Below are 14,793 nucleotides of genomic sequence, written 5' to 3'. Positions count from 1 at the left end.
TCAGCCAGGCTTTTTTTTGGCAGTAGCTTAGTCCAGTGTTAGTCATCACAGAAGCATCATGCCCATATTCTTTGGGGGTCTTTAGGTGTTTGTTTCTCTTCCAGGAATACTGATATCTAAGTAATAAAAGCTCATAGTCATCTCTAAAATCAAACTCAGCCTTGTAGGATGCAAATCTGGCATTCAAGTCAAAGATAATTTAGCTGTTCGGGACTTGCATAGATCCTTGCCAATTTTTGATTTGGTCATCAGACAGAATTTGTGAGGGTTCCTTTGCCATTTCTCCTCTGTTCTTCTGAAAGACTATTTCACTGCCTTGTAGGTACTTGAACTCCTACATGGAGAGGATTTCAGAACACCATATTTGCTTCCTCAGATTTTTAAAGGAGGAAGTGTGATTTATATCCATCAGCCAAGGCAGTGCCCATGACTGTGTTAGAAGGAAGAGCCTATCTGCTTTTGTAAGCATATGCTGAAATCTTTCCTTGCCTTTTCTTTTCTCATTGCAGAGCTCTCAAGCTCCTCAAGAAGTGTGCTGAAAGAAGGAATGTCTAGGAGCACAGGGATCCCAAAGTGTGGGTGCAGTGCCTAGGTGCTTCGCCTTGATGTGGGCTTTGGTAGCTGAATGTCGCTTGAATTGTAACAAATCACAGACATAAGGTCTCAAACCAAGAACGTTATAGCTAAGCTGATCTAGAAGTAACTGCAAGTTAATGGCTGTTTCTTTTTATTATTTTTATTTCTTTTAATTCCCCATTTGTTATGTATTCAGGATTTCTGTTCTCAGGTTCTGTCTGATCAGTCAGTGCTGATGAGAACTAGAAGAGGTTGCTAACAAAGCATCTCCTTTAGGTTGTTGAAATGCCAGATGGAATGGTGCATTTCAAGAAGGTCTTACCCAGCATGGAGCCCATAGGAAGAAGGAGTAAACCTGCCCTGTTTCAAGTGTTTAAGTCTTGAACAAATTTGTCTTTCAGCTTCACAAAAATAGAGAAGTGGTGACAGATATGTAACCAAACATTATGACTTGCTCAGTTTGTAATATTTTTTAGAAGAATGTGTTTCCTGTTGGATTTTATTCAGAAAAGCAAACAAACATTTGCAGGTAGGTTTCTAGTTCTTACCAGTGGAACAGTCATTTTCATCTTGGTACCATCGATGTTCAGAAAGCAGGAACCAGTAAATGATGAGACATCATAGTGAAACCTACAGTTTATTTTGGTAGTAGCTGAGATCGTCGTCCTTATCAATCAGGGTTTGCATACTAAAAAGTAACAGATACATTCATTACTTATTTCAGTTTCGGGAATTTCAGCTTTTCTATTTTCATCCTGTATGATATTTCCTGTTTAATTCTGAGTTCTGTGGTAGATGGGAAGTTGCTCAGTAACTCTGCTTCGTTTCCTGAAATGACATACACATGGCTATTCAGAATTGTTTCAGGACATCACTTGGATAATTTTCTTTACATCACTGTTTCCTTTAAGCAAGAGCTCTAATTTTCAGTGGTTGGAAGTTTGCCTTTGGTTGTCAGTGAGGCAGAGCTGAGAAATATCCTTTCCAAAAACAGATGGCATCTGAGGAAAGGGCTTTGCAGCACATATAGGGACGTCATTGTTCTAGTAGTTCTCAGTTTGTACTTGCCTTGCCTGTTTGATTTTCAGCAATGTAATATGTAGTTAAGCAAAATAACAGCTTAGTAAATGTGGCAAATCAGGCTGATGTCAATAGAATCAACATCCCCAAAAATCACAGCGTTAAGATGTTCTCCATACTTGGCTTCTAATACTAGCTTTAAAATACTCTCGTAACTGATTTACTCCTGCAATAATCTTATTCTTCTTCTTTCAGAATGAGAAGGCTTTGGGGCATTCCGTGAGCCGCTCTAGTAACATCTCAAAGGTATGTTCCTTGATAAAACTCAGTCCTTGATAAATGTGGGGGATATTGGAATTTCTTTCGTTTCAAATGAAGTGATAGACGTCGCAGTGTGACCAGTAGAAAACGCTGCTTATGGCTGTCTGTAATTGATAGTCACTCTGCTGAAACATTAGAATTCTCCGGTGTTATGCAGATTGTCTTTACAGGTCAAATGAAATGGAAGCTACAGGAGGTTTTCTCTTTCACACTGTCAGCCTCCTTAGCTTGCTAGGAACGAGATAGATGGCAGATCCCTGAGATTTTATCTTGGGAAAAAGGTGCTCCAAAACTATCACTCAAGTATCACTCAAGTGTGCTCTTTTTTTTTTTCCTTTTTTTTTTTTTTCCCATAAGCTGTCCAGTTTAATGTTTACCCTTCCGGGGAAGATTTAGATTAGATTTGAGGAAACATTTTTACTCTGAAAGAGTGGTCAGGCACTGGAATGGCCTGCCTAGGGAGGTGGTTGAGGCACCATCCCTAGCGCTGTTCAAGAAGCGTTTAGATGAGGTGCTAAGGGATTTGATTTAGTAGTTCAGTGGGTAGGGGTGGTGATAGGAGGATGGTTGGACTAGATGATCTTGTAGGTCCTTTCCAACCTTATGAATCTATGCTCTTTGTGAGATGTGTATTACCACGCATCTATAATACGTATCAGATACTTGCTTAAATATTATTTTATTGTCACCTTGTTTTAATTATATTGATAGCCTCATGAAGTGCATTATTAGGGCATGGCTATGTCAGTATTCTTAAGTTTTTAATACAATAAGCTCTGATCTTGTAAAGGAAGGATGGTGCACTGCCCATTCTAATCATGTTTCAGTATAACAAATGGAAACATCAAAAACACAATCATTTTATGTTGTCAGAAAAAAATATACTTTCTGTCCAAGACAACGTGTTGCAAGACCATTCTTGCTACTCCCACTTCTTAACAGACTTTTAATTAGCTGAAATCTAATGTGCTTTCAGCTTACTTTGTTGCTTACACAGGTACAATTGTTTAAAGGCTTTGTGCAAGAAACACTGTCCTGGCTGGCTAGTATTTTTCATGGGGTGCGTGAGCCTTAAGCCTTCTTTTTTTAAGGTTGTTGTTGCTGGTGATAATGATTTTTAATGACAGAGTGAGTCACTGTATCTCTGACAGGCTCAAGTCACTTTATTTCATTTTGGATACTTCAGGATATGTGAAGCTATTTGTGCCTGTCTCCAGCAAAGGAAACAGTGGCTTCTCTTAATGGCTCATATGGGCACAGGCAACTTCCACTTTGGAGCAGAAGGACAAGATTGCTGGACATCTTAAATAACAAGTAGGGCAACTGTCCAGTGCTTAAGGCATTGACCAAGCTGAAGGTGGTATTGTCATGGAGCAGTGCAGCTTTATGTTTTGTGTTCAGCTTCAGAAAACATGTATTCACACAAAGAATTTTGAAGTAAACGTCATGTCAGTATAACTTCTGATTCATGCTCTCCCAGAACAGGACTGTGTCTGTTCCCTGTTGCCTTTGCTCTTCTCTTCCTAGGGCTCCTTCTTGGATTTTCATGCATTGTTCAAAAGAAATGACAATTTTTTTCAAGTATTGTGCTTTTCCCAGAGTGTGCAAAATTCAACACAAGATGCCTTTCTGCAGCAACTGTTTCATTCCTATTCCCTCTGTTGTTCTCACAGAGGAGCCCTATCCTAGCAGAAGCAGTATACATAGGGCTGGCTGCACAGTTCATTCTTAATTCATCAAGAACTGGTGGTGCAATTGGAAGGACCTGGCTCTCTGGCTGACTTCTCCCTGAGAACACTGGCAAGTGGGACACCAGGATTTGCATTCTTGAAACACTGAAATGTTCAAAGTGATTCCTGTGTGTTACAAAAGCTAAAAAGTTCTCGAGGAGAGCGAAAGTCAGCTTTGCCTGTTCAACTTCTGAGAATTGTTGGTTCCAAACATCAATCTCCCAGAGGTACAAATGTTCTTATGTCCCTCTGTCACCTGTATCTGATCTGCTCTGTGCTGCTGCTTCATTCTGGAGATTGCTTCTAGCAAGGGCAAGAGGTGGAAGTCCCTCTGGTGAAATTAGTCAGTGATTTGCCTCATTCATCTGCATGCTGCCTTGTGCATCCAGACAATTCAGCGCTGAGTTGCAACCATTTATATTGCAGCCCACCAGTGGGGATGGCTGTCGTAAGCAATTTGTAGGGCAAACTAGGAAAGATTATAGTTAGCAGGATACTGCGTAGAAGCTTGCATACATGGAAAATGTCATTCATTCTGAAGTGTAATAGGAAAGTGCCTTTTATGTCTACCTAGAATAGTGTAACAACTGGCCAGTGGCCAGTAAGGCAGGTTGAATGCATGTAAAAGAAAATGTAAGGAAATTCTTAGCTACCTCTGTAGCCCTTTCTGCAGTCCTCAGAGCTTTTTGACACTGCTCTGTTCTAAGAGGAGCTATTTAACTGAAGTTGAGTTTAATCAGTTATGTGCTGCTTTTCCAGATCTGTTGGTGTGTATTTGTGTGTTTACAGAAGCAATGATCACACTTTCTGCAAATGACTGTTGCAGCTATTTTTTCCCACTGAAATCTAGCTTACAGTATAGCTGCTGCAAATGCTTGATGCTGGCACTTGATTCAAAGCCCTTTCTGGTGCTGATATGTCATTATGAACCCGCTGTGATTATTACTGTGCGTCTTTCCACTGTTCTCACTTGTACAGTACAATGTGAATGGAAAGGATTGAGTCAGAAATCAGCCTCTAGCCAAGAGAGGATGCTGTGTTACTTGGTGTGACTGAGGAAAGGAGCTGATGCTGTAGGGCTCAAAGTGGTCAAGGAGGGAGGCAGGCAGATGGTGCCACTAAAATGAGATCAGCTGGTGAAGGTGAGCATAGACCCCAAGTGCTGGGGCCATGTGGAGCATAAGGGGCAAAAAGGCAGTCCTCCAAGAACAGATGCTAAGGGAGGTGAAGAGATGCTGGTACATGTGGCCAGGCCAAGAAAAAGAATGTGAACATTTGGCTGGGGACGAAGGCCAGCAGTAGAGAAAAAGAAGTAGGGGATAAGATGTAGGAGAATCTTCATGTGATGCTGTTAGGTTTTATGCAGTCTGTTGCACACTGGAGGATGTGGCATTCCTCCAGGCCCTTCTTTGCTTTTTTGGTCAGTATATTTCAAACACTCCTTTTTAATCTGCTCTACAAAAACATTTTTGGATTTATGGAATCTTTTCTATATTTGATTTGGATTTTTTTTTAAGAGTGTTGACAGGAGATTGAATTGATTTAGCCATAGGGCTCAGACAAGGCCCAGTTCCAAACATCCCATTCAAGAACACTGACACTGACTGGAACATTTCTGACTGGCACACAGCTATACAGGCTGGATTCACATCTCAGCTATGTGCCCTAAGCCAGCATTTTTACCAAGAAGCCACCATTCATTAGTAAGTGTCTTCATCATACAAGCCATACAGAAATAATTAACCTTAATATGCTTCATCCTCACCATATAGATAAAATTGACCTGAAAGCACAGCTAGTCACTGAGGGTAGCTAAAAAGAGGATTTTCACAGTGTTGATAATTCAAATCCTCTGCTCCTAAATAAAGAAATTCTGCTAACAAGCAAATTAAATGAGGTACTGACAAAGCTGGTCTGTAAACAGTTAACCTCAAATTAGGGATATTGTTTAGCATTAAAGTGCCTATTAAACTGATGATGTGATGTAGGGAAATATCTTCAGGTCACCTGTGTACTGCTCCTGTCATCTGGTTTCTCTGGAGGCCTGATTTTAGTGTTCAGGGAAAGTACCTTTTAGTCTTATTTTCATAGCCCTCTGAGAGGCAAACTTTGAGAATGCTAATACCGAAATTGTAGCAAAGAAATCAAAAGTACACTCCTTAAAAAATGTAAATGCTTTGTCTTTTCTGAAGGACTGCACAGCTTTATCTTTTGAGCAGGGGCACACTATAAAGTATTAAATTATTCTTGGACTGAATGGCAGCCAGTGCAGATGCAAAGTGGTAGCCTAAGCTTGCTATGAAATTTAAAATCCATTTAGGCTGTTCATCAGCTTGGAACAGATTTAGAAAAGCATATGAATACACACATCCTCTGTTGCCTGAAGCTTTGATGGATTCAGTGAGCATTCGTCCATAGAAAAGCTGTCCAGGATTTTTAGTTGCTGAGCTGAGCTGTCCTGTCGTCTATCAAACGTCCAGGGCACACTGCAAAGGTCTGCTGCTCAGAGGTCCCCTGCCCAGGTACATGCATCTATGGGAAAGAGCAATAGCGAAAGAGAAGTTGCTTAAACAAAATAAATTTTGATGTGACTGAGATGCTCAGGAAAAGCAAGACTGCATAGTATGAAGGTGAAGGGATGCACTTTTCCCCATTCAGAAAGGCAGGTGAGCCTGTGCCAGGGCACAGTGCGATAGTGAGGACTTTCACTCCTAGTTTCTAGATGTAATTTTAATTATAGTCATACACATTATGCAGAGTATGGAACAGAGTCCTTCAAGGAGCCAGCTGCCAGTTCCTGTCAAATTGTTGCCAGAATTATTTGATGGAATTGATCATCCTGAAAATACCAGATATCTCTTTCCCACATCTTCATCAGCAGTGTTTCCTCCTACATCCTGTACCTTCATTTCAACATTGTTGAATGGAAAAATGCTCTGTTAATCTAAGATGCTGATACTATGGAGCATTTGAGACAAACTTAGGAACCCTTTTTTCTTTGTCAATCAGTGGTGGTTTTATCAAGCAATCAATGGTGACCTGTAGTGATCTTTTTTTAGTCCCTAGTGTTTTTTCTTGCCACTCTCCATTCTAATAATACATCATATTTCAGGCAAAGAAACTTGATATCAATGCACACTGGAAGACAGGGTGGCATATATCCGGTAGTGAGGAATTATGTATGCTAGAATTTACTGATATTTGATCCTACCATGCTGCTATTTAGGAAAAGCTTGTCAGCAGAGACTGACTGCCCTTCATGTCCAGTCTGCATGTGGATGGCCTCTTTGGCCATCTCGAGTGCCAGGTTGGCCACACAGCTAGTTGCTGTCATTGCCCCCATTGTTCTAAGGCATTGCTAGTCCAGCTGAAAACACACTCTGGAGACCTCAGCTGCAGTGCAGGAGCCTTCAGTCAGCTTGTACAGCCCTTGCTGGCAACATAAAATGCATGAAAACACAAATATGTTGCATCCTTGTGAAGGTGGATAGCTGGAGCAGGGGAATGGAGTAGAAGTGCCCCGCAGCCAGCAGTTGTGTGGTGTGCAAAATATTGTCCCCTTCCAGAAGAACAATAGTCACATTCCCTGGGTCTCTTTGTAAGCGTTCAAGTACCTGAAGAATTGCTGGGTTTTAGCTATGGAAGTGCCCTACAGTGGCACTTAGTGCTTTTTTTTCACCAAGCCCCACCTCTGTTTATTCTTCTGACTTTGCTAGTTGGAATAGATCCTGCCAGGGGGCAGATTTGGGGTGGTCAGTCCTGGTTTCCATGGTGTAAACTAAGGAGGTGGCAGAGCCTGGGGCTTTCACTGCCTCAGGAGATGCACTACACAAGATAAATGTCTGTTGTGTCCATGTCTAGTAGCAGCCTTGCCTTTTTAATACATGTTTAAGTGGGATCTGTGTGCGACAGATAAAATGGCTTTTCAGTAATGAGTTCTTCTGAAATACAGAGTGATAACCATCCTTCTGTCTTTCCTGTATGATTCTACCACGTTTGTCATTGTGATGTATTAATGCCAGCAGAGATTAGTCCAATTCAAACAGAGATCCCAGTGGCACTTCGCAGACCACAGCACTGTGATCTGCATGCTGAAAAGCATCACAGCCTCTGGGTTATTGGGGTGAGCTAGGTCCCTGGCTATAGTTGAAGGATAGATGACTTCAAAACACAGCAGAGGGAGATATCTCCCCTTAGTGAACAGTGATTACCTTTCTCTTCAAGCCCTCTTAGGACCTGCTTCTAGTTGAAGCTGGCTCAGCAAAGGTGGTCACTGTAGGGCAGACACGAACTGTTGCAATGGTCTGTTGGCATGCCACACACCTTGCACCATCAGTGTTTTTGACAGCACGTGCACCTTCTTAAGCTTTTCATTGCTTTTTTTTTTTTGAAGTTCAGCAAAAGTGAGTAGTTTTGAAATGGGTTAATCACTGTATAAAATTAAGGCAAACCCATAATCAAAATTCCAGATTGAAATGTGGGTTGTGATGTGTTCAGCTGCATGCTCTATTGTTACATTTGTATTTTTTAAAGCTCCTTGTGCTGCCGTTCCTCCCAAGTAAAAGGCTTAAAATTGTGCTGCTATCTCCAGCTCTTTGTCTGCCTTAATGTCAGAGGTGATCTATTATAAACTGTGTATAGTGCAGAGCATGTTAGTCGCCAAGTCCTTAGCTGAGACTTGAAGTTGTTTATCTATCCCAGATACCAGGGCCGCAGAATTGGTCCTATTTATGTGGCACCTAGAAATGGTAAGGTTTGTGATTCTGTGTTGAGGACGAACTTTCTTCACTTCCTTCAGACTTCCCATCAGTGGAGGAATTGTAATAAGACTGTTTAAATGTCTCAGGCCCTGCTCTTTAAAATGATGTATAATTACTTGTACTGAAGTACAGCTCAGGCTAAGACTACAGAAACTTTACCCAAGAAATGCCATCTCAGGTGAACAGGTTATTTAGAGATATGCTTAAGCCAATGGCTTGTTCACTATGGCTTACTTCAAAGATGATTTTATTTTCTGAGGCAGGGTGAGTGTTTTTGTTTCCAGGTGTGCTGCAGGTAATCTTCAGTAGGTCATTGGAATAGACCAAGTTTCTTTACCAAGAGATCACAGTTTGCAGAGTAGGGCAAGAATGAGAACAACCAGCTATGCCAACATAAACACACGTTTGTATATATAGGATATAAATCTTGATGGCAGCACTATAGAGAGCTGCAAGCCTCCAGGGATTGCTGCCTTCAGAATTACTGTGATTATCCAAGAACCAGAGGGGAGGGCCACACTGTGACCTCACTGAATTGCATTAGATGGGAATGTCAGTGGAAACAATTAACTAACTATTAACCTTTAGTTCGAGCTATTTTAGGCCACCAGTCTGTACAAAGTAACTCACTATTTCGTAGCTCCTAGGACTTCTTGTTGGAGGTGAGTCACCCAGAGTGACCGGAATGAGTAACCACAGAGATTCAGCAGTGATTCTGAGGTTATGAGTGTCAAATTCAAGCTTAGGATGTCTGTCAGATAATGAACATAGCAGAAACCCCCTACGATCATGGCTGCTTTAAAACCTATGTCTGCTGTCAACATTGTAAGAAGCTAGTTTACCCAAAGGTGCTACTACTTGTGAGACTGCTACTGGAGCATTAAGGATGGTGGCAAAGTCTTTGATTGCTCATTTTCCCGGCCTCTTTGAAGCTGAGCCTTCTGTGGAAGGACAGTCAGGACTCCAAGTGAGCTGGATCTACCTCTCTGCTATATTCAATCATCACATCACCTCTTTGTCATGTTCTGGCCACAGGCTGCCAGCGTTTCTTCCTTTCTTCTTTACATGGCTTTTGTGTTTGTTGGGCTGTGGGCAGCAGCTTGCATTTTACTGCACTCTCTTGTTGATGAGCTGTATCTCACCGTTAGAGGTTCACTGCTGTAACCAGCTAATGTCCTCCAGCAAACGCAGCTAGGGAAATGACTGACATTAAACAAGCTCAGGAAAATAAGTGCTTTGTTTGCTCTCACCTCGGTATCCTATCTGATCTGCAGTGCAGCTGTGTAAATAGTTTCACATGCAAAAGCATGGGAGGAACAGAGAGTGGGAGGTATGAGATGTGTTGAACCAGACATGGCTGTTAGTGGTAGCCACAGCTGACATCAACTTCAGCTGAGGATGGGACATAGCTTCCTCCAGCATTTTTTTTCTTCCATTCTGTGGTGCCTTTCCATGTGTGTTTACTGGTGAACATTTGTTGGTTGCATTTGCATTTAGTCTAAAGATAGCATAAAAGACCTCTTATATACAAGAAACAGGAAGGTGAGAGGAAAAGGAAAGTTGCTTCAGATGCTTTTTTGTTTGTTTTTGTTTTTAATTTTTGTACTTCTATGCAAGCTATCCTGAGCAGTGCTGGCATCTAGACACAGTGATATTGAAATACAAATGCAGTTTCAGTGTTTCTTCCCTGCCCCAGCTTTTTGATGTTCCAAGCAGTGAGACTTTGACATGCTGTCTTGGTGCCAGCCAGTTGGATCAAGAAACCAGTAATCTAGGTTCAGAAGGAAATTTTGGTTCATTGAATCTAGTCATCTGCTATTAGACTGCCACATTGTATGCACGTCTGTCTTTTTTGGAATGCTTCATTTCTGAAATGAAGCGGTAAAGAAAGCGGGTTCTTTATAAGCAGAATACCTTCCTTGATTTGCTCTTAGCAGAAAATCTGAGACATATATTAATTGATTTGTGACTCCAGTTCCAGCAATATATGGCTCTGTTTCCATGGCAGAATATAACGTAGTTTTTTTTTACTGGTTCAATATTTTGTTTTCAGCAGATTGCTAAATATGTCTTTTTAAATAATTCATTACTTAAGGCATATTAATTTTCATTTGCATAATTACAGCAGCAGATTATAGTGTCAGCTCTTTCACTAACCTGTCTTTCTTTTTTAAAAAGTAATTACTGCACTCTTTCTAAGAGATAGGATTTAGTCAGAGATGTGCCTGCTTTCAGGATAGGTTAAACATCAAGAAGAAAAATTCCAAACAATAGCTGAATTCACCTCACTGTATGATCAGTCCTATATCATTAGCATGCACAAATGGTGTAAAATGTAAGGATGATGCTTTCCAGGATAAAGCCCAAACTGATCTTTACATGTTTAATTTGTTTTGTCAGTCGTGACATTGTTCAGTTTGCTTTTTGGAGCAAGGTTATCCTGTTTTTTATTCTGGGTGCAAACCTAGCTGTCTGGGATGGGAAACAAGCTGCAGTGCCTTTCCGCAGGTCGAGAGGTGTGTGTTTGAGTCTTGCCCTTGGCCCCTGCCAGCCCAGCTGTAAGTGGATACCTGGGTTTTTGTACTCGTGCACCTGAGACATCCTGAGACGATGCTGGGCACATTGCGCTCTTCACTGCTGTTGGAGCACCTCTGTGCTTTGCAGGCTTTGCTTGGCAGATGAAAAGACCCATACAGCTTTGTTTGAACTGGGAAATGGGAGCAATGCTTTGCAGCAGCGGCTGAGCTGCACAGCACATCCAACAGCTGTGGAGTGTGGGAGGAATGGGTTTAGAGATTCTCTGCCCATTGCAGGGTTATCAACATGTGTCTCCTCATGAAAACCTTTGGGAAGTGTTCCCAAGTTTCAGTTTGTAACTCACAACGTACAGCAGCAAAAAGGCCTGTAATAGTTGACTATCAAGATTATATTTTACTGACTTTAGAGGCTTGTTTCTTAAGTCCCGAATAAGCAAAGGGCTTAGCTTTTTTGATTTTAGCTGAATTCTGAATTCTACACCTATTCGATTTCACACTGTGATCTTGTTGGTCCCATGAGTGTAGCTGCAATCACACCTTTTGTGCAAGGAGGTGGAAGTCCCTGTCAAGGCAGGAGCCAGGGTAAAAGACCTTGTGAAGTACAAAGAGTACTTCAGGGAAGGGTCTGGTTTGGCAGATGGTGTTCATGTGCATATACTACTACTGAAACTACCTCCCCTATAAATAGTCTGAGCTGCTAAATTACTGATGGTAATGCCTTGTGGAAAAAAAAACACAACAAGCCCCTTATCTCTTGTCATCGTGGTAAGTGGAAGGATTAGCTATTAGATGGTAGTTAAATTACGACTAGTCTGTATACACACCTCCATCTAATTATGCTAATTACTGTAGCGTTGCTCATTTCCTGAGCTATTGTTCTGTGCAGTGTCTGACAGCTGGCAGGTTCCGCTCCAGAGATGGCTGCATCTGACCTTGGGGAAAAGTGTTTCTGTTCTGATCTCTGTTTTTCCAAGGATGAGGCTGTGACAGCCTTCCTTCATAGCGCTTGACAATGACACCTCTCTTTCTTGCAACTAGCCCTTGAATTTCTGATGTAGAGTGATATCTGACTCCATATGCCGTGTTCAACTCTGAAGGTGACTGCTGTGCCTACGAAATTTCCAACTTCTGACTTGCTTTTTTTTGTGTGTGTGTGTGTTTGTTTTTGGTGTTGTTTTTTTTTTTTTTCTTTTTTCCCCTTTGTTTTCATGTCACTGCAGGCTGGAAGTCCAACCTCTATCACAGCTCCTCATAGCTTCTCTCGGACTTCTGTTACACCATCCAACCAGGACATCTGCAGGTAAATCTGCTTGCATAGCTACAGTGAGGCTTGTGTAAGGTTTGAGATGAGAAAAACCAAAAGTGAAAAAGCATGTGTATGGGGAAGTAAGCAACATGGGGTTCTGGTCTGAAGCGTCCCATTTGTTTGACTCGACTGCTGTCTAACACTGCTTCGTTGAATCCCACTGACTGGCCCGCTATGTTTGCCATTCCCACACTAGCTGTAATTCTCATTTCTTCACTTTTAATTATATGTGTTCTCTTATGTAATTGGTTTTTTACTTTCTGTGCTTTTTATTCCACTGTTCTGCATGCAGTTCCAGTGCAGTGTTTTCTGAATGTTGTCATCCAGTGCAGTCTGCTGTTGTCTTGAAAAATCCTCACTGCCAGAGCTCTCTGACACAAGGGGTCACTGTGACAGTAATCTGTCAGGACACGTTACATGCAGCAAAGAGAAGCTCCCGTGGGCAGGATCGGAGCCAGGCACTCAGGTCTGCTAAGAGTGTAAAGCCCACCCGCACTCTGAAATTCTCCAAGTCCCTCAATGACGTGGACCAGAAGGCACAGAGCACCAGTGAGTGCTTTGACTACGTGGAGCGAACATGCTCAGAAGGCAAATTGACCCCGACTCAAGAGCAGTGTTTGAGGATTAACAAATTTCATCTTAAAGAGAGGAAATCGCTGAATCTCAGGCCTCTTTCTTTTAGCAATTCTAAACACTCCTACATCCCTTCCCTTTCCAACTATTCGAGTGCATCAGGAGGAGCAGAGAACCGCAGCGCTGTACATATCCCCTTGCTGGAGGACAGAGTGGACCATGACAACTCAAGAAGCAAAAAACTGTTGCGTTACCTTTTTTCCTTCTCCCACACCTCCAGCACCAGCAGCCTGCACAAGTTCCATGAACTGGAGAGCTATTCCAGTCACTTCCAAGCTGAGAAATCCTCCAGCATGCTGGTGGAAAGCACAGACTTCTGCTCTGAGGACATGGGAGACGATGACGTCTTTGAGGACAGCACCTCAATGAAACTGAGAACAAAAGAGCAGCGGGCACCGCTCTGTTCGGTTGAGAAGGACAGTGACCTTGACTGCCCTTCCCCCCTCTCAGAAAAATTCCCCCCTCTCTCCCCGGTGTCTGCATCGGGGGATACCTGCAGGTTGGTGTATCGGAGAACTGCCTACCTTCAAGCCCTCCCGTGTGCAGTGGTGACCGTTCTCCTTTCCCTGCCTTTGTGATGTTTGTCTTTTCTTTCACCCTGTCACCTTGCTTTTAATACACGCAATGTGAAGCATGCAACCTTCTCTCTGCTTTCCTGCACCCCTCTGACGCACTTAACAAGCCTACTAAGCAAAAGTATTTCCTTGGGAGTCAAATAAATTATTTTGCAATTTGTTTCAGATTCAGTGTTCTGAGATGGTATTTTGCTTTCATCCTTGCCCAAACTGGGATTATCATGAGAGAATCAGCTACACGTATTAAAAAATAAGCCGAAAATTTCTGAACTGTTAATGAGTAATGTGTTTTCCAGACAGCCACTGCTGAGTTGTGTCAGAGGGTGGGCAATGAGGAAGAAGAGAATGCTTGAACACTGGTTATGAGATCTAGTCAATATAGCTTAAGATTGTTTTTTAACTTTTATTTCCCCATTAGTGGATGCCTATGACAAAAGGGAGAACTAAGCATTGGGTATTAGTGATGATAAGTCGGTAGTGAAAGGTCCAAAAAGGATGGGATGTCCTTGTTCCAGCTACAGAGGATTAACTATATACATAGGCGATAGGAACATGCAGCTCTGGACTGTCTTCATGGTGAACTGTCTGAAGGCCTGCCCTGTCCCAGCTCCAGAATAAATGTAGGGAGCAGGAAATGCCAAGTACAGGAGTAACTGTCACATCCTTCTACCAAGCATTTTCCTATCTTAATCTTTCTCATCTTCAACATCGCTTTCCGAAGATGACTTTGCTACTATCTGCCAGTAATTTTTTTATTCCCTCAGTACCCTGTTACCAGCAAAATCTAGTTCCTTACTGGCTTGTCATCCACAAGATGCTCTTTAAATCCACCCACTCTTTCAGTCCCACTTGCTAGCTATCAGCAAGGTCACGAGAGGCAAGATGCTACGCATCAGTGAGAGATTTCAGTAATAGACATGGATGGCAGCATGCCAGGATGTGCTTCACATATGCTTAGTAACTTGTATTCATTCCCTGAGCTCCTCACCATCCCCCTTTCAGTTTCTGGCTTCTTCCACGTGGTTCGAAGGACTCAGTGATGTTTGATGCAGCCCGAGTGCTGTGCGTAAATTGAAGCTGGAAATCAAATGCCAGCACCTGGTAGTAGCACTGTATCGGGTATCCTTGCTGTCTGCAGTCAGATGGTGAGGGAAACTGGGAATTTTGCAGAGCTGTTGCTTCCTTAGCAACTCTTGCAAAGTAGGAATTGGAAGAGCAAAGCCATTAGTCCTTTTAGAGTAGGTATATCTGGGGAAAATGGATGCTATAGCTTTGCAGCGTGGTTCTTAGTATTTGGCACTAGAAATAACCGTTTCCCTTGTGCAAAATTCAGAC

General features: G+C 42.2%; 1 protein-coding gene across 5 annotated transcripts in view; it reads left to right on the top strand.

The window, feature by feature from the left end:
• Positions 1–14,793, top strand: part of MARCHF8 (membrane associated ring-CH-type finger 8) — a 78,742-nt gene that overhangs the window by 56,003 nt on the left and 7,946 nt on the right. For 3 of the 5 annotated variants that reach the window (XM_065746355.1, XM_065746356.1, XM_065746358.1), the window contains 3 exons: positions 1,852–1,902; positions 12,165–12,244; positions 12,543–13,382. In XM_065746355.1, the coding sequence (XP_065602427.1) occupies positions 1,852–1,902; positions 12,165–12,244; positions 12,543–13,382 (971 nt within the window). The remainder of the gene's footprint in view (positions 1–1,851; positions 1,903–12,164; positions 12,245–12,542; positions 13,383–14,793) is intronic. The other 2 variants (XM_065746357.1, XM_065746359.1) reach the window with 2 other exon arrangements.

This window comes from Cyrtonyx montezumae, unplaced genomic scaffold (assembly GCF_038088225.1).
Source record: "Cyrtonyx montezumae isolate F1298 unplaced genomic scaffold, pur_monq_1.0 scaffold_4, whole genome shotgun sequence".
NCBI classification, from domain to species: domain Eukaryota; kingdom Metazoa; phylum Chordata; class Aves; order Galliformes; family Odontophoridae; genus Cyrtonyx; species Cyrtonyx montezumae.
This window is presented reverse-complemented; position numbering and strand designations above follow the sequence as displayed.